At 41.3% G+C, this 18,409-nt stretch overlaps 1 protein-coding gene across 1 annotated transcript in view; it reads left to right on the plus strand.

Annotated features, from left to right (window-relative positions):
* The window catches only part of LOC147642694 (protein couch potato), a 71,382-nt gene that overhangs the window by 16,704 nt on the left and 36,269 nt on the right, over positions 1-18,409 (plus strand). The window contains exon 3 of the mRNA XM_086839283.1: positions 7,930-9,306. Coding sequence (XP_086695409.1) covers positions 9,226-9,306 — 81 coding nt within the window. The 5' untranslated portion in view covers positions 7,930-9,225. The remainder of the gene's footprint in view (positions 1-7,929; positions 9,307-18,409) is intronic.

Raw genomic sequence — 18,409 nt, forward strand, 5'->3', positions numbered from 1 at the left:
TGAAATCGAAGTCAGTTCTCAGTGCTCCAAAAGAAAAACACAAAAATCTTTTCGTAAGTAAGCAGAGCTACCAAAAGTTTTCCATCCGAGTTTGATCAGCATAATGCCTTTTACTTTTTCTTCTTCGCTTTTGTTTTTCGCCGTAGTTCTTTTTGTTCGGCAACAACAATAAATCATTGCGAAATTTCCCCAGTTGGATTTTCATTTTATTGCATTTACTTAGTGTTATTATATTTCGGGTATACCGCTTCCATTGGGAGTTGAGTTTTAATGATTGCGCCAGCCAGCCTTCTTTCTTCGCCGCATCTGGGAGTAGGTCTTAACTATTGTTAAGTACTTTGGGCCAAAGTTTCCTGCCTGCCGAAGATAAAGTCCTCAACTTTTGCCTAAGCACAGCGCAGCTGCTTATGGTAATCGAGAGAGATGTTCTTTATAAGCAACAAAAAAATGAGAAGAAGGAATCTCAAGAGCTTCCGCAATTGTTTAAGCCGCCAGTGGGTCTGTCTGCGTTTTTATCCAAGTGCAGTAGATGTACTTACACTTGAAAATCAAATCTGCTAGGTTCTGATATAAAATTCATGGAAAAGTAATAAATACACGTTTTAATAAATAAAAAAACTATCATTTTCCAACAGGAATTGCAAATTAATGTGAAGATTATTCCCAAACAAGAAAGTCAACTAATTTTGGGAATCTGAAATGAATTATAGAATCGGAAATCGATCAAAACTCAGCTTAAAATTTTTGAATTTTTTATGATAAAATATCAAAACTTAATGAACTCATACCGTAGCCAAAAAAGCATTAATTTCATTTCGTCAAGTTTTACTATGTTAGTTTGCATTAGGTTAATAAATCTATTAACTCTATTTGACTTTTATTAAAATTTAAAATTTTTGCAAATTTTCGACAATTTTTACGATGTAACCCCTTATAAAATTTTGAAGAAATTTGTAAATTTTTTGTTTCTTTCTGAGATGTCTAAATAGGTTTGCCTGTTGATGATGATCAAGAATATATATGATTTATAGGGCCGGAAATGACTTCTTTCACTTAGTTTCTAGCTTCTAACTAAAGTTGCAATACCCTGGAAGGGTACAATATTCCAACAATTTTCCTTAAGTTATTAATATTATTGTATACATTTATTTAAAATTCTATACTCCACCGTCCCCTTTTTGAGCCAAGTGTGCTTATTTTTGCCAAAGTGTGGGTGGCTTTCTGACCAGCAACAAATTATCCATTGAATTTTGCTGAGTCGCTGCTTCTGCCTTCTGCCGCCAAGTGCGCTTTCCGCAGCTAATTGACATCATACTGAACTCATTCACATTAATTAATGACATCATTCTCAAGCCGGGTCAGCGTTGAGCGGCAACGGAGGCATAATAAACAAAGCGCAATTTATGAAAAAAAGAAAAAAGAAAAAGAGCAACAAACGGATGAAGGCAGAAGACGCACACGCACTTTGAGCTTGATTTGAGGCAATTTCAGAAATGCACAGAAAGAGGAGAGCACTTTGTTCAATGGCCAAGCGGAAGTAGAAATATGTAGGCTCCAAGCTCATACAGTTGTGGTCAAGCTAGTAGAAAAAACAGTCACATTTTGTTATATGTTTAATACGCTTTATGTGTAATAATTTAATTTTCAAATACATCAAATATTTGTCATTTAAATTTCCATACAATTTTCATTTTTCTCGTATGACAATACTAATTTTTATCTTAACCACAACTTCACAACCAGAAATCTTGAACTTTCTTTCTTGACAATTAAACTTTGACCACAAATTGTCTTGGCGTCTCTCACACAGACATTTGTGGTTGGCCAAGGATTTGCGAAAAGCCAACAGTTAAATGTCAAAGACAATACTCTTAATTTATGCAAAATAATTGAGTAATCAAGTGCGGCTTTATCTCCTCATCTCTGGCAATGGAAATTAATATAAATCGAGTTCGAGGGGCCGAAAAGCTTTTCCTTGTTCACTCCTCGAGGGAAAACCCTTGACACTGACCCACTGACAGATAATCTGGTGACTGCTCGTGGAGATTTTCCCGGCCGCCCCACTACATTTCAGTGGCTCGTACTATTGTTTTTGACTTCTGCCTCTGCTTTAATTATGCAAAATTAATGTTAATTAACCTCCATTGTCGGAATAACAAAAAATTGTATATATATAGAGAGTAAGAGACATATAAAGTTATATATCCAAGCTTAGAGATTTTTCCCCAGCGATTTGTATAGGATTTTGTTTTTTTTTTTTTTTTGTTCCATCGCCTTTTGCTGCTTTTCGTTTCCCTGGGCGGTGAGCTTAGAAATTTGAAAAAAATTCAGCACAGATGGAAATTAATTGCGAATACTAATGGAACACAGGCCCCGGAGATCCGGAGATGGCTGAAAACAAAGGGACAGTGGGTGCAAAATGGGTGGCATCTTGACATTGATGATGATGGAGACAGCAATGGCATTTGTCAGGCGTCATGGCATTTGTCATCGGTACCTAAGTTCGTACATTGCGGTTGCAAATTGCCTTCGACCAGGGGCAGTTCTCTCACCTTAATCGGTCGATATTGCTTCCTTCGAACTGCACTGCGAGAAAAGGCAAATCAAGTTGAGTTTTTGAATAATAACCTTGCAGCACAGGAATTTCATATTTCTCTCGGTGCAAACACAAAACCAATACGATGAGTACTTGTCACCCACACGAAACTCATTGCTGCACATTGCTGGCATTTGATTTGCGGTCTTTTGGCCAAGCTGGCATTACACTTTGATGCGGATGAAAGCATACTCAAAGTGAAAAACCACAAAGACTCATTGCTGGACCTTGTTGTTATAAAGTAAAGCCTCCAAAGTGGGTCTCCGATTGTGGTCCAAAACAGAAGCTCCAAAACGTGCAGTCTCATTGCGACTCCCTTTCTCCGCGATCGTGTCTTCTGTTGCCTTTCAATCTCCGCTTTTTCGCTTTTTTGCTTGAACTTTTGAACTAGATTCTGCAGACACACAGAGCTGTCTATTGTCTCGCTTCGCCTCAATTCTCCCCCAAGAGACGTGAGTTTTACTTTTCTCCCAGATCTCTCCCTCTATCCCCACGGGCAATTTTGGGTCCGAGGTTTTATTACATTAACGTTTGCAATTTGGCGTAATCGGTTCTATGATTTATGGTATCGCCAGCCATCAGCCAAAAGATACACACATCCCCCATCAAAGGCTGCTGCTGCTGCATTGAAAGCAGTTTCGAAAGCAACGAACAAAGTACAAAGTTCGTCAGTTGGATGGCTAGGAAATTAAATTGAAAGCCTTGCAGGCCGAGAGGAAAATGTCTTCGAAGGGGGAACGGGGGCGGTTACCTACCTACTATGTATATATATCTCTCTATATAGACGTCGATGTAGACTTAGCCCAACCTACTTACCTACTCGAGTGTCTGAATGTTTGTGCATTAAATATGGCGTGGATAATAAAAGCAGCCGAATCAGCAGAGGCGGAGAAGAGGAGCTGGATCTGGATCTGGAGCTGCATGCTAGTGCTAGTGGTGCCACCCCCACTTGCGACTTGTCCTTGTCTCCTTGCTCTGTATGTGTGCCACATGGCGTATGATGGATTTATGTTTAAGTTGCGTGCAAGCAACTTAATGGATTTTGTAATTTTCTCAAAAACGAAGGAGGTACACTCTACTTTTTTTCTGTGTTCGACTCTCTATACATTGCCGAGTGTACATAAAGATTCGAAGCCAAAGGCAGGGCAGGCAGGCAGGCAGGGAAGAAAAGTTGCCCAGAACAAACTATCTTGCAGATACTTGCGCACACATTCCGAATGGTTCATCCTCAAGTTGCTCCCGCCCAGTCCAAGTCACAGTCCCAGTCCCCGTTCCCATTCCCTCCATTAAATCCCCCTTCCGATGGCAAATAGAGACGGGCTGCCGTGAGGCATGAGCCGAGCTCTTGCACCAAAGAATTGGAGCATGCCAAGTTATAAAAAATGTTGCTCGAGCATCATAATATATGCGGCACATAAGGCATCGCAACGAGCCAAAACCAAGACATCCTGCTCTCCCTCTCTTCAGTAAGGGAATAAGTTGAAAACGAAAACAAACATTTTGGTAGGTGAGCTTCAAACACAAACCGAATATTTCATGCACTGCAAAAATTATATTAAATTTTGAAGTACCGAAATATGTACAAAATTAAAGGCAGAGATGAAAGCTTTAAGCCATCTTTAGATGATTCAAACGATTCTTACCAGTTATTAGATTTCATATTCGAAATAACTCATAAAGGCTTTAAGTATATAATGTATAGATTTTAGGGTAAATATTTAATATAGAAAATACGTCATATAAAATGTAACTAAGCCCCAAACAAGTGTATGAAAACACATGCATGAAGAAGTGAAAAAAAGGGGGTAAAGGAGTTGCTCGGAAACAGAATATTTCACTAGAGAAAACTTTTGGCAACGCTCTTGACTTGGCTTATTAAATATTAATTATGCGACTGCCTCGAGTATGGGTGGCAATAACAATGACACGGTAGATATTTTTCCCATTTTTATGGCTAAAACCACTTGGGTTTTGGAGACAAGTTATTATTCTAGTGCCACTAGGCGTGTCAGCTCATCCAAGTGTCTTTCTGGGGTCCGTCTTTAATAATAGTTGTCGTTATTGTTATTATTCCTATTATCATCATCATCATCGTCATCGTCATCTTCATGATTGCGACGAGTTGTTGACAAATTTGGGCATTTGACACGAAACGAGATACATTTGCATCTCCCGTGAGCTGAACGAGTATCTTTAACAATTCGTATCTCAAGTGCGGAATGTGCAGCAATCTACGAAAAAGCAGATCACGTGGGAGCCGCAGATACTTGCGGCGTACTCACAGATACCGAGTACTTTGGGCCGTCGTCTATCCTCACGCATTAGCAATGCTAATTGCGATTTCAGTTGCTGACAAGTGATCTGGCCAAAATCATCTTTATTTTTATGGCGAAACCCGTTTGCGACCGAGCTCTGATCATCATAATGCCCCCGAGGATCGTGGGCGTGCATCTATTAGCTCTCGCGTGTGTGTGTATCTCTATCTTTTACAACGAATCTCGACTGATTGAGCTGAGGGCCCCATCGCCCCATCGCCCCATAGCCCCATAGCCATTCCCATCCGTCCAATTGCCAGCTAATCGAGCGAGCAGCAGGCAAATCGACATTGCCAGCGGGCTCAAAGCCATGGAACAAGCTTCAGTCGAGGCAAAACTCAATTTTGGGCCTTTTATTCCAGCCACCAAAATCGATGATCAACGAAATTTAACTTTCAGCTGCTCTAGTTCGAGCTGCGGCTTTCGGGATACAAAACATTTTGATTTCGCATCAACCTTATGGCTGCTTTTTTCCCTGTTTTCTGTGTCGAGAGCGCGCTGCCATAATTGCTCAGAGGGCGCGCCGCCGACAACAAAGCATTTGTCATTATAAAAATTACATTTAATTATATTTATTTTATGCCAAAACCAAAAAACAAAAAACAACAAATGCTCCCGCTCCCAACTTCCGTTCCAGCATACTATATAGTTAGCAGAGAGACTCGATTCGGTTCGGTTTTGGTTCTGTTTTCGTTGTTATTGTTGTTGAGCTCAGCAAAGCGTGCGGGAAATTCATTAGCAATATTTATGACTCGCTTTTTCTACAATTTTTTTTCTCTATACACATACAGTTTTTTTTCGTACTTTTGTACTGACTAATTTCCATGGCAATGGGATAGACAGAAAACAACAAAATGTGGTAGATAGCAAAGCGTCATTATTTTTACTCTCTGGGTTCTATTGAGACCCCCTTTTGTCCACCTTTTCCATTGTGTCGCTGTTGCTGCTTATGCAAACAATACTTTGTTAGTGTTAGTCACTTACTTATTGCTGCAAAAGTGCATTGAGAATTTCCGAGGGAGAAAGAGAATACAATATCAAAGGGATAATTTCTCAGGGGGAGAATTTTCTATTCTATTATTATCATCACCACCACATCGCATCGGCATATTATGGCAACAAGTTGTTGTTCGAACAGCTCCGAAAATTAATTAATTGCCCACACGGAAATCAATTTCATTTATATCATTTTGCGCAACACAATAATCAAGTTCATGGCTTTATCCATAAATGGTTGATATTAGTGTTTTGTTTGATGCGCTCTAACTATGATATATTTCTCATGTTCTTCGGACATTGCGTATACGCCTGGTTGTCCGCTCATTAATCGCAAAGTGTCCGCAATTTTTGGCCATAAATCTCACACCACTCGATAAATTTATTGATATAAATGCAAAGAAGAAGCCCCCGCACATAACTATACATGTTTCATTGTCTATTATATATGCATAGTGCGGTCTGTTTGTCAATTATTAATCATACGGGATTATAGCTGCTGTCATCCCCGAATCGTCATTTGTCCGTTGATTTGCTGGGGTCATATTAAATTCGTATTAGGTCTCTGCTAAACTTCTTCTTCCTCAAACCTGATAAGGTTTTAGTTACTCGAAACTTTTGAAATCTCAGCTTCGTTTATCGCTTGCATAACTCGAGATATGCAAAGTATCTTGTGTCACCAGGCGTCAAAGTGCTTTTCGGGGATGCTGGCGGTTCGATTCTGGGTTCGATTTTGTCCTTGCTCCACTCTACTATGTATAATCCGCATTCAAAGCCCTGCCTGTGGTTCTACCTTGCATATATTTGCACATAAACACATCGCACATCCATATGCATATATAGAGATCCCCAAACATATCTTCAAGATCTGGGCTTTAGTTATGTGCATATTTCTGCCAGCTGGAGCGTGCGTTTGTAATACAATTTTGGTTTGTTGTCAGCTCAATTTTCAAGTTGTTTCAGATACCCTTATGACCCCTGTTCCCCTGTGAATTCCGGAGTGTATCTGTGTGTTTTGTTTAGTTTGTTTGCTTGCCTTGCGGTTGCTGTTATTCTCTTTCCGCTGCCGTTGCCTCGGTGTATTTAAATTTTTTTTTTACCCAACTACGCAAATAGACACTGCAAGAAATAAAAGGGACTGTCTGTGTTGCCAATCTGACCCACTAAAGTGGAATTCCTTGCATATTTACCAACGATTAAAGTCCAAAATGCAGCTTGCTTTATAAATATCAGCAATGACAAACATCAAGAGATGGAACTTTTCATATTAACAATGTGACATTTATTGCTGTTTTTCATATCAAACTAATTGATTGCTTTAATAAGTGAAATTCGATTAATTGATATTGATAAATTGTTCTTCTTTCCACTCGAGTCATGCGAATTTAAAGAAAAACATTTACTTTTCGATTGCTTTACAATCGGAAAGACAAATAAAAAGTCATATTCATAGTTCAGTCAATTCTGGGTTTCACTGTTCTGCCTTCCCCATCCATCGAACACATTTTTGTCGTCATATTTGTTTTTGATTTATGCAGCGTTGCTCCAGACCTCCCATCCATCTCCTCATCTCTTGTTGCGTTGTGTAAACATTTGCATTATGTTAAATAAGCTAAAAGTATTTCAGCAGTATCTGAATGCTATTTGCATATGCCAAAAAACAATAACTCACACGCTGGCCAAATATTTGTTTTCTACTCAGAGTCAAAATTTGAAACCTTCATTACTCTGTTTTCTGCAGGATTATGATTTATATTCTTACTGTAGCAACAGATATTTCAAAGTGTATTTCTGGATTAATAAATTATAGGAAATATTTAAATAATAAAATGTAATTTAATGTCATTATTTAAAAATAAATCGGCATAAGTCAAAAAGAAAGTTTTACCACTTCATGGCATACATTATGTTAGCACTGACACTTGAAAATTCGTTAACATAACTTTAATTATTAACAAAATACCGTGTTATAATTCACTAAAATTATATATTATTAAATAAACATTCTCTATTCTTTTGCAGTTAAAGTGATTCGTCAAAATAGCCAACTATCAGGACCTGTTGGGCAGCCATCATCAACTGCTCATCGCCACCGCAGCCGCCGCTGCAGCAGCCGCCGAACCGCAACTGCAACTGCAGCACTTGGTGCCAGTAGCGCCGACGACTCCAGCAGCCATTAGCCATCCGATCAGCCCCATCCACCACCCGGCCGTTAATTCGATCAGTTCGATCAGTCGGATCAGCAACCAGAGCAGCAGCAACAACAGCAACAACAACAACCAGCAGGCGGTGTTTGAAAAAGCCATCACCATTTCGTCGATTGCGATAAAACGCAGGCCGACGCTGCCGCAGACGCCAGCAAGTGCCCCACAGGTGTTGTCGCCGTCGCCCAAGCGCCAGTGTGCCGCCGCCGTCTCTGTGCTGCCGGTGACCGTTCCCGTGCCGGTGCCCGTGTCTGTACCGCTGCCCGTCACCGTACCCGTGCCCGTCTCCGTCTCCGTTAAGGGCCACCCCATTGCTCACCAGCACCAGCATCAGCATCCGATCTCGCATCAGCATCCGATCTCGCATCAGCATTCGATCTCGCATCCGCACCACCACCAGCTGAGCTTCGCCCATCCCACGCAGTTCGCGGCCGCCGTTGCCGCCCACCACCAACAGCAGCAGGCGCAGCAAGCGCAGGTGCAGCAGCAACAGGTTGCGTACGCGGTCGCCACTGCCCCCCAGTTGCAGCAACAGCAGCAGCAGCAGCAGCAACAACAGCAGCAGCAGCAGCGACTGGCCCAGTTCAATCAGGCGGCAGCAGCAGCTCTGCTCAATCAACACTTGCAGCAGCAGCAACAGCAGGTGCAGGCGCAGCAGCAACAGCAGGCCCAGCAGCAATCTCTGGCCCATTACTACAGATACGCAGCGCAGCCGCAGCAACAGCACATCCTGCTGAGCAGCAGCAGCAGCAGCAACAGCAACAGTACTAATAGCAGCAAGCACAGCGGCAGCAACACCAGCGCCAGCCCGGCAGCAACAGCTGCGACTGTGCCAGCAGCAACATCCGTTGCAGCTGTGCCGACGAGCGGCGGCAGCTTGCCGGACAGTCCCGCCCACGAATCGCACTCCCACGAGTCCAACTCCGCGACCGCCTCCGCGCCAACCACGCCCTCGCCGGCAGGCAGCGCCACTAGCGCCGCCCCCACAGCAACAGGAGCAGCACCGTCGGCATCGTCAGCAGGAGCAACTGCAGCAACATCCGCCGTTAGCGACAGCAACAACAATCTGAACACCAGCAACAGCAGCAGGGACAGCAGCAGCAGCAACGCCATAATGGAGAACCAGATGGCCCTGGCCCCTTTGGGACTCTCCCAGAGCATGGACTCCGTGAATACGGCCAGCAATGAGGAAGAGGTGAGTGACAGTTTTCATTCCACAAAAAATAACATATAGAAAGTGAGGCGGAAAAATACGAAAGAGATGGGCCCAGCAGCGAAATGCGGCAAAAGTGACAGCTTGGGGAATACGGAACCCGAAAGCCGGAGTCCTGCATACTGAATTATTGCATGAGCTTGTGGAAAGTCGCGAAAAGTTTCTTTTTGGCGGCTCCAAAGTCTAAGTAGAGTACTAGAATATTGGGCTAAAATTTACATTTATGTACAAAAGCCGAGTCCATGCAAATCATTCTGGGGATTATGCTGAGGGGTTTATATTTATTTAAAGAATTGCCAGAATAAGGATGGAGAAAGTATGGGAATATATACATTTTTCACTAAAGTCTGTGCAGCCATTTGAAGCGATTTTGCAGGAATATTTCAAGGAAATTTGAAAGAGTTTAAAAGCTTTAATGATTTAAAAGGTTTATTTATTGAATGTGTTTCGATTAAAAAGCCAAGTTGCTTCGGGTAAATTTATTGAGTTTTTCTCTACATCTCTATCTCTTTTTTATATATTTTTTCAAGGGGCCCTATTGAATAATAACATATTCCACATATTCCACACTGTATTAAAACCACAACTATCCCCATCCGGAAGTGCTTTATATAAATATAAATACAAATGTGCATATGTGTGAAAACTACTCGCTTTCAATCACTCGCTTTCATTCAATGTATTTAAAGACTTTCGCCTGCAATGGCTGCAATGATGATCGATATGTCGAGTGCTGTTGCAACAGCCCCTTCAGCCTCCCCTAACGTAATGGAGCGCTACATCAACTGGCAGCTCGGGCGTGCAATTTTTGCTTGGCGCCCTTTGTTTTTCAACAGAGTAGAGGAGAGAATCCTGCTGCTTTATAAAGCCGAAAAATAAGGGGAGAACGGTGGGGCAGGTCCTGTGCAGTTGTGTAAGTGGCATGTGCATCCAATGGTGGTGGTGGTGGTGCTGCTGCTGCTGCTAACATTTTGATTATGCGCCTTGTCTTATGCTACACATATTTCACGCTGCTTCCCTTTCATATTTCTTCGCAGCAGCATGCCACGCGTAATCCGCGCGGCACGTGCCCGGCCACCGGGCCACCCACCGCCTTTTACCCCCCGACTTAGCCACCACCCACCACCGTTTGCCTCGCTGCACTGCCTTCATGTCAAGTGGGTACGTGGCCTTAGACTCACACAAAGGCAGCTGGGCGGGCTCTGGGCTAAAAGACGAGAGAGCTGGGGGGCCTGGGGGCTACCTCTACCCTTTCCAAGCGATGCGTTAAATTTGATTTCATCCTTGATAAAAACAGAAAAAAATGTTCTTACTTTTGTTTTACTTTCCTCATTTCCAACGCGATTATGGATTTTTATGCGCGCGTGATTTTGGCCAACTTATTGAAGGCCTTTAACGCGGAGAAATACGATTTGGTAGTTAAAAGTTTGCCACTAACACTTTTATTGCCAGTTTTTATAGGAACTACACTTCATTTTGTGTTTAATATTCTAACAAATAATAATTTAGTTTGAATAATCTTTGCCTGAATATTTAAAGTTTGTTTTAAATTCAAGGATAAACTTTTAAGGATTTATATAAACCTTATCCCAAAGTCCTAAATCTTTACCAAAGTCCAATAACGAGCCTTTTTGAGTCTCCAAATATTTCAGAAATATGCTGGGACATTCCTTTAAGTGTTAAGAACCTTACTGCTAGTGCTGGCATTCTCCTACGGAAATGCGCATTAAAAATGCATCAATCACTTGGCTCCACTTGCATTTTTCGCTCCTGCTCTGCAGTCATTGCCCAAAAAAACAAAAAATAGAGAGGAGAGAAGATAAAGTTGCACATGAAAATGGAAAATATTACCGACTAGGAGACTTAAATTAATCAAAATAAATATCAAGCCGAAAAGTAAACGAAGGCTATCTCCCAGCGGCAGTGCGAAAGAAAGGGAGGAAAATGCGAGTTGAGTCGTTGACCTGTGCATGGCAGGAGGGGAAAAGAGTTGGAAATGCAATTCACCTTCTTCCCAGCCCCCGTGTTCCCCTTACATTTTCCCACTCACTCTCCATTTTCCATCCCTGCTATTCATTCACACTGCAATCTGACTTCATTTGTATTTATGAGTATTCGTTCTCGGCTCTGCCTCCCACTCTCGATGTGTGTCCTGTGTGTGTTTGTGTATGTGCCAGGTGCATGAATTATTGATAAGTCAATTAAAAAAGTATGACAGCGGCTGATGGTTGGTAAATATTTTACACAGACCTCAAGCCGTTACTAAAGCCCGAACCTGGTCTGCATCCTGGCCCCGTGTGTTTGCTTGTCATCTGCAGGCGGCAACATATTGCTTTTCTCTCATTTAAACGTTTTATGTGAAAGCCAAGGAGTCAATTCCCTTAAGGTTCAACTGGGAGAGCTACACAGAGACAATTAATTAAAAAAATTATAATTTCCTATGTAAAAAATAATAATTAAAAGGGTAGTTTTAAGCATGAAGCTACCTTTCAAGGATTGTATTTCATTTTCAAGGTATATGTGATATATCCTGCCGTGCTCAAGTGACCATACTAGTTCCCTTGGGGGAAGAAGGACCTACTTAAGAGGTGGGGACCCGAGAAACCTGGATGCTGCCCAAGAGCCCTGAAACTGATGCAAAGTGGCAGACTGCTGGGGCCATCGAGCAGTCAAGTGTGCGCAACCTGCCATATAAAAATGTGTGTGCATTGCAATCGAGTGACCCTGACGTCCAGTTACCCCCCAAAATGCCACCCCATTGGTGTCCTGGTGCCGCCAACAAGTTTGTGGCAGCACGTTCTGCTTTGTTTAAATGCAAAATGCGAGAATATCACATATATAAAATAAACTTAATAGAAGTTGTCACAGAAGTCCTTTCGCCCGGTCGCCTGGGCTGACATCACATCCTGGCCAAAGTTGCGCACAATTAAACTTTTAACTTTTTGCCAGTTTGCCGAAGGAATTCTTTTGCCCCTCAAGTGCCCCTCTGCTCTCGATTTTCCTGCACATTCCACATTTTTGTCATGTGCACTCGACGGAAACTGCCATGTGGCAAAATGGCAGAAGCCTCCGCTTTCCTTGGTGCCTGAAGCTTCCAGCTTGCAGGTTTCCATTTTGTTTGCATTATTTTGCTTTTGCATTTTTTTCAATTTGCTTATTTATTTTCCGTTGTTTGTGCGCAAAATTGCAAATAGAATAATGGCCAAAAGAATATCAAAAGTTGTGAGTTTTGGCCACTAGGTGGCACGCGTCAGACTGTCAGAGAGCACGAGAGCACAGAGAAAAGTTTTTGCAACTGTTGCTCACATATATGTAGTATTATATATGTGAATGCTCTTGCTAAAAATAAAAACGAGCAAAGGGGAAAGACAGAAAAAGAGAGAGAAAATACTATGTAGAAAGGGAAAACAAATGCTTTTGGCCCAATGAATTTGGCTAAACAATTCACGCCCCCCCTGAAAACAAAATGTCAACTGTGTTGTATTTTATTTACTTATCTACATTTGCATTTTGTTTGTCCTTGCTCTTTTCCGTTCTCCCTTAACCCCATGAAAATGCCAAAGAGTTTGGTTTTCAGATTTTTTTTTTATTAAGGATTTTTCTTTTATTTGACAAGGCTTTTAAGTCGACATCGGTGCAGTTGGCAAATTGCTTTACGTGGCCAAATGTTTTGGCCCGTCGGTGCCACTTTTAAATTCCATTTCCAATCAGGCAGACCCGCCCCTTAACAATGTCCACTTTGCGGCCAAGTTCTTGAAGCATCTTGAACGCCATTAGGCCAAGTCAAGTGCCAAGCCTTGGGTTTTGGAAAAGTTGACCCAAATACACTAAAAATAACTTGAGCAAGGTTGGAAAATAACAACAGCTGCATTAATTCTTAAATGAGGTATCTACAAAGGAGCACATATAATTCCAAAAGGTCACAATAGTCCCTGTTCCTCTCAGTGTATCTGCAAACTTTATGAAATTGCGAAAGAGGCTAAAACGAAGAAGATGCCTTTCTAGCTACCAGTGAATGGTGGGAAGGTGGGTTAATTCAATTTGGCTTAAGACAATTTTCCACTAAATGAAATTATTAAAAGGTCCAAAGGGCGCCAAGGGATAGAAAAGAAAGGAGCGCAAAAGTTCTGCAAGATGTTATCGGAAATAATTTGTGAAAAACTAAAGGCTAAACCGAATCGAAAAGGAGCTGCATTACCAGAGAAAGTGGCTAAGAAGAGATCTGAGATCTGCCGGGCAGTTGCAACTGAACTGCATAGTTAAAGTGGCTTTCCTATCGAACCCATCAGTGGATTTGACCTTTTCTGGCCATTGGGGAAATGGGAAATGGCACGTGACTTGTGGCAGCTGTCGCTGATTAAACTTCAATTAATAAAACAAACGCCACGGAATGTCGCCTCGCATGACACTTCTCCGTTGGCCGCTCCCCAAACTCTACTCATTATGCATTTAACATGCATTAACCTACCGCCGTGTAATGCAATTAAAAATGCCAGCTGAACACATAAATTACACGCTTAAATAATGCAGAAATTAATAAGTTCTGTTCGGCCTCGACTCCCTTTTCCCCATAATTCTTAATTACCTATATGCGTGGGCCGAAAGGGAAGACTGAGGAAAGAAAGCGAGGCTGGAGGAGAGGAGAAGGAGGAGGAAGTGCAGCCATAAACCCTGGCAAACATTGCAGGTCGGTGAAGTTTGCTTGCCCACGTTTGTGTTCAGCCTTCCCACTGGGATTTTTCCCATACGGAGCCCTATTTTCATCGCTTATTTCCCCCATCCTTTCTCATCATTAATATTCCTTCAACTGGTCCTGGAATCGCCTTTTCTCGGAGCTTTGGTGCTGCTGCTCATTTTGGATTTGGCCATTTTGCGGTTGCTTTTTAGCATTTTGTTTTCCCTGCTCATTACATCCGGGATATGGCACCCGGGAGCCCCATCGCCTGACCCCCTTAAAACTCATTAGTCGCTGCTTTGTCTCTCTCTAAATACAGTGCTTTGTCTCTGTCTATCCCTCCGCTGGGTCCCTCTCGGTCTTGTGTTCTTGTTCTTGTTTATGCGTTGCCATCAAATCGACACAACATGCAAACGCCTCATAAACGAGAATTCCCCATCAGCAAACATCGGCCAAAGGATGGAGAAAAAAAAAATGGAGCAAAAACAAGTAATTAAACCATAATAAAAATGGATTTCATTTCTGGCGGAGAGTGGGTTCATTCTTCTTTCAAGGGAATAAGGACTTAATTGTTGTGGGTGATTCTTGCTTGGAGATTATGCTTTTGCACTTTGAGGAATGGTATATGTTGGACTAATGAAGATTATATTTCGCTGATGTTTCCTTCAAAATAAAAGAGCAATTTGATGTAGATAATTATAAGAGAAAACTAGTTTCTATTTAATCTTAAATACAACTTAAGTAAAGTCCTAAAAAGTTTTAAATCCTTTTATAATTCAGTCTTCAATATCAGGAACCATTTTGTAAAATAAAATTTAATAAAAAATGTTCTTCTTCCGTCTGTTCTTTTCTCCGGCGTCTGGCACGAACTTTTGTGTGAAAATTCGTATAAAATTTGCCATTACTGGCAAACACTTTTTGACCTATTCTCTACCCCCTTTTTGGCCATCAATAAATAAGGTTGGCTGCAAACACGCATATACAAAAAATGCTGCTGACATTTGCAACAATTTCCGGTTTCGGTCAGCTTGCTGTTTCCTCACTTTGCACGTTTTCCCACTCATTTCCCATTTCCCAAGTCCCGCTCTCTCACTCCTTTTTTTTTGTATGCAATGCGACATCTGCCGTCTGCTGCCTTTTTTATGATTATTATAAGTTTTTGCCAGGGTTTTCCTTTTTTCTCTGTCGTTTCGTGTCCTGTGGGTGGTCCTGCCATTGGGTGGTAAAAATTTCACTTAGCGTTTTTGTTGCTCCCTTTGTTGTTTATTGTTGTTGCTGCGGCTGCCACTGTTGCTGTTTTGTGTTGTGTCATCATCGACACGCAAGTCAAACAAATCACCAAACAAATAAGTGCAAACGGCCATTTTGGGGATGGCCGGCACAAAGGTAACGGCAGCGGTAAAGGTAAATGAAAAGATTCTACCCAACAACAGCAACTGGTGGAGGGGATGTCCCATCCTCATTCCCATTTCCATTCCCATTCCAAGTCCCATCCCCATTTTCCATGTAAACACAAAATCGTGACGAGGCCAAAACAACAAAGTACAGCAGGAAAAAATCGCCCACCTTTCTTGTTTTCTTTCATTCCCTCTCAGAGGATATTCGAATTTAACCCTGAACTCGGACTGATGTATCTAAAAAGGAACCATAAATGGGCTCCCTCGAATTTTCGTAGAATTTTATGGATATTTATATAAACAAGGTCAGAGAAGAAATTCTCCGAAATGATAGAAAATAATATTACAATTTCCTATGGCTTTTCTAAAGATAGAAACGAGCTTGACTGAATTACCTTGACCTTTATAGTTTCTAAAGCTCTCTTAATGTAAATTCCATTCGATTTCAATATTTAATAAAAATTATATTTAGTATATCAATACAAAATTATCTTCTTAGGGTATTCCAAGCTTCGGTTTCTCCTTAAGGTTTTTCTCGTTTTAGTTAGAGTTTATGGCCACCACCCCCTTTACACCTGCCTTGACCACTCCCCACCCTTTTTTATTTTATTTTTTACGTGGAATAATTGAAGTTTCATTTGAGTTGTCCCTTGTTGTTGTTCTTTTCGGGGGGTGGACAAACTGTTGGCAAGTCGAAGTTGAAGTTACTGCGGACAACGCCGAATGAGCGAAAAAAAAGGTTAAGCTTAATTAAATATTGATAGAGTTGGGTAAAGTTTGGGGTGGGGGAAAGCGGGAAGAGTGTATTCGCATCAATTGAAAATTTATAAGTAACCTTACGGCTCTGCCTGCGGAAAATTTAATTTACACACTGCGGTGGAATTTGGGTCGCACTTAGAAATGAAGAGCTCAAGATAGAAAGGGTTTTCATTGTTCAACTAAAAAACCTCATGTGCTTTTTATTAAGAGAACAAAAAAATATTAAAATAAGGAAAGAATAATTGTGAGAGATTTAGAAGTAAGAACTACTCAAAGGAAACTTAAGTCATTTTTCTTTTTCAATTAAATTAATCTAAATGAAATGAATTAACCTTTGGGGTATTCTATTAATAGCCTGCACAATTCGTTTTAATGCCTCTAAAATTGGTTTCATTAATATAAGGATTTCTATAGGCCCCACATGCTTAGCTTAAAATAAAATACAAAAATAATTAACCACAAAGAGGGCGTAATTGGCAGCAAAATGTTGTTCTAGATAACATGCCACATCCATCGCATCGCCATCTATTTTTTCAATCCCACTTTTCAGATTGCTGACGAGGGACAAAGTACTTTTATTTGTTTTCACTCAAATTGCAAATGACCCACCAAAGTGACCGGGAATTGTTGAGGCCAGTGGCAAGTGGTGGGGCACTAAATAAATAGAGGAACCTATAGCTGCCGCTTCTTAGGCAGTGCTCTCTCTCTCTCTCTCTGTAACCTCTTCCTTGCAACCCCAACAACGTTAATGTGTTGGACATGTTGGCGGTAATGTGCTGACAACACGCAATCAGGAAGCTTTCGTAGGACTGAGGGGCAGGATCAACATCCACTACAGACGAAAGACAAATGACAATGCCACATGCCACACGACACACGAGTTGTGCGTCTTCTCCGTGTGACTATTTGCTTTGTTTCCGCCTGAGCTCCTCGGAGAGTCGAAATAATTCTTGGACGGCGCGTGCTGTGTGTTTGATCTGTCGCACTTGGGAGGCCTTCATTAGTGGGCACAGAACACCAGAAGTGTTTGCCGTCCATCATAATTAGGCCGCAGCTAGGAACATGTGTTTTCCCTCCCACTTCGCTGTAACCTTTTGCACTCATGCAGACATTCTGCTTACATTGATATTTTATTTCCAGCTTTTTTTTACGAATTTATTGAGGGTTAGACCACCAACGAAATCATCCAATCAGGAATGAAAAAAAAAAAAAATACATTCAGTGGAAGTAAATAGTAAAATTCACTAGTCAATAAGAACAGCTTTAATTCAATTTTATTTAGTTATTGAACTGAATAAAATAATCAATGACCAATTGATTTCCAGTTTAGCCCGACTCAATGTTTGAGTTTCTTCAATACTTTAACAAGTTTTAGAATATGAAATTTTTTAAAATATATTAAATGCATTTATTTAAAGCAAATTTATTTAACAAATCTGTTAGACTTTGACCACCAACTGTGTTCTCGCTTGATGTGCTTTGAAAACTTTAAGTTTTGTTTTCATGCTTTTTGGTTGAATCGTTGGTTTTGTTTGGTTTTCAGTTTTCGAACTGGCAGTGGGGGCCGGGGGGGAGAGTCAATCATAAAATATGAAATTTATACACCCCAATAGACACGCCCACACGCCCGCACGCACACATAGCAACAATTACCCTGCAGCTGCACTCAATCTCGCACGGAATTCTCACACGAAAATTCGACGGTGGGTGTGGTGGCAGGGCACTGGCAGCCATTTGAGCGGAAACCGGAAATCAACTTAAGGGCGCCTTTTGTTTATGCGATTTTATTTTTTCTTCCTGCCTGTCCCCCTCGCTCTCCCCCACTCAAATAGAGCACGAAAAACAAACAAGTACAACATGTACTACACTACAGAAAAAACAACAAGCAACATTTCGAAAAAAAAAAAATAAAATCATAGCACAGCTTTAGGGGCTGCCGCCATCAGTCGACGCAGTTCTGGTTTTTCTCTCGCCATTTTTTTTTTTGCATATTTCTCCGCTCGGTGGTCCTTATTTGTTTAGCATGTAAAAAGAGGGGCGAAGGGAGGGGCGTGTTAAAGCCTTGGCAGGGGGATTCTGTTTTCACACAGCTTTTGATGTTTTATGCAAGCCAAAAAGAATCGCTGTCAGGTTCCTCAACAAGGGGACTGACATCAATAAATAAAGCAAAAAGCAAAAAAGGAATTCCACAGAATAACGCCAAAAAAATGAAAACGAAACCGAAGCCTGCCCATGGATAAATAGTACAAAATGG

The sequence above is a fragment of the Drosophila serrata genome, unplaced genomic scaffold, assembly GCF_035046125.1.
Source record: "Drosophila serrata isolate PLE 108 unplaced genomic scaffold, ASM3504612v1 contig_364, whole genome shotgun sequence".
NCBI lineage: Eukaryota > Metazoa > Arthropoda > Insecta > Diptera > Drosophilidae > Drosophila > Drosophila serrata.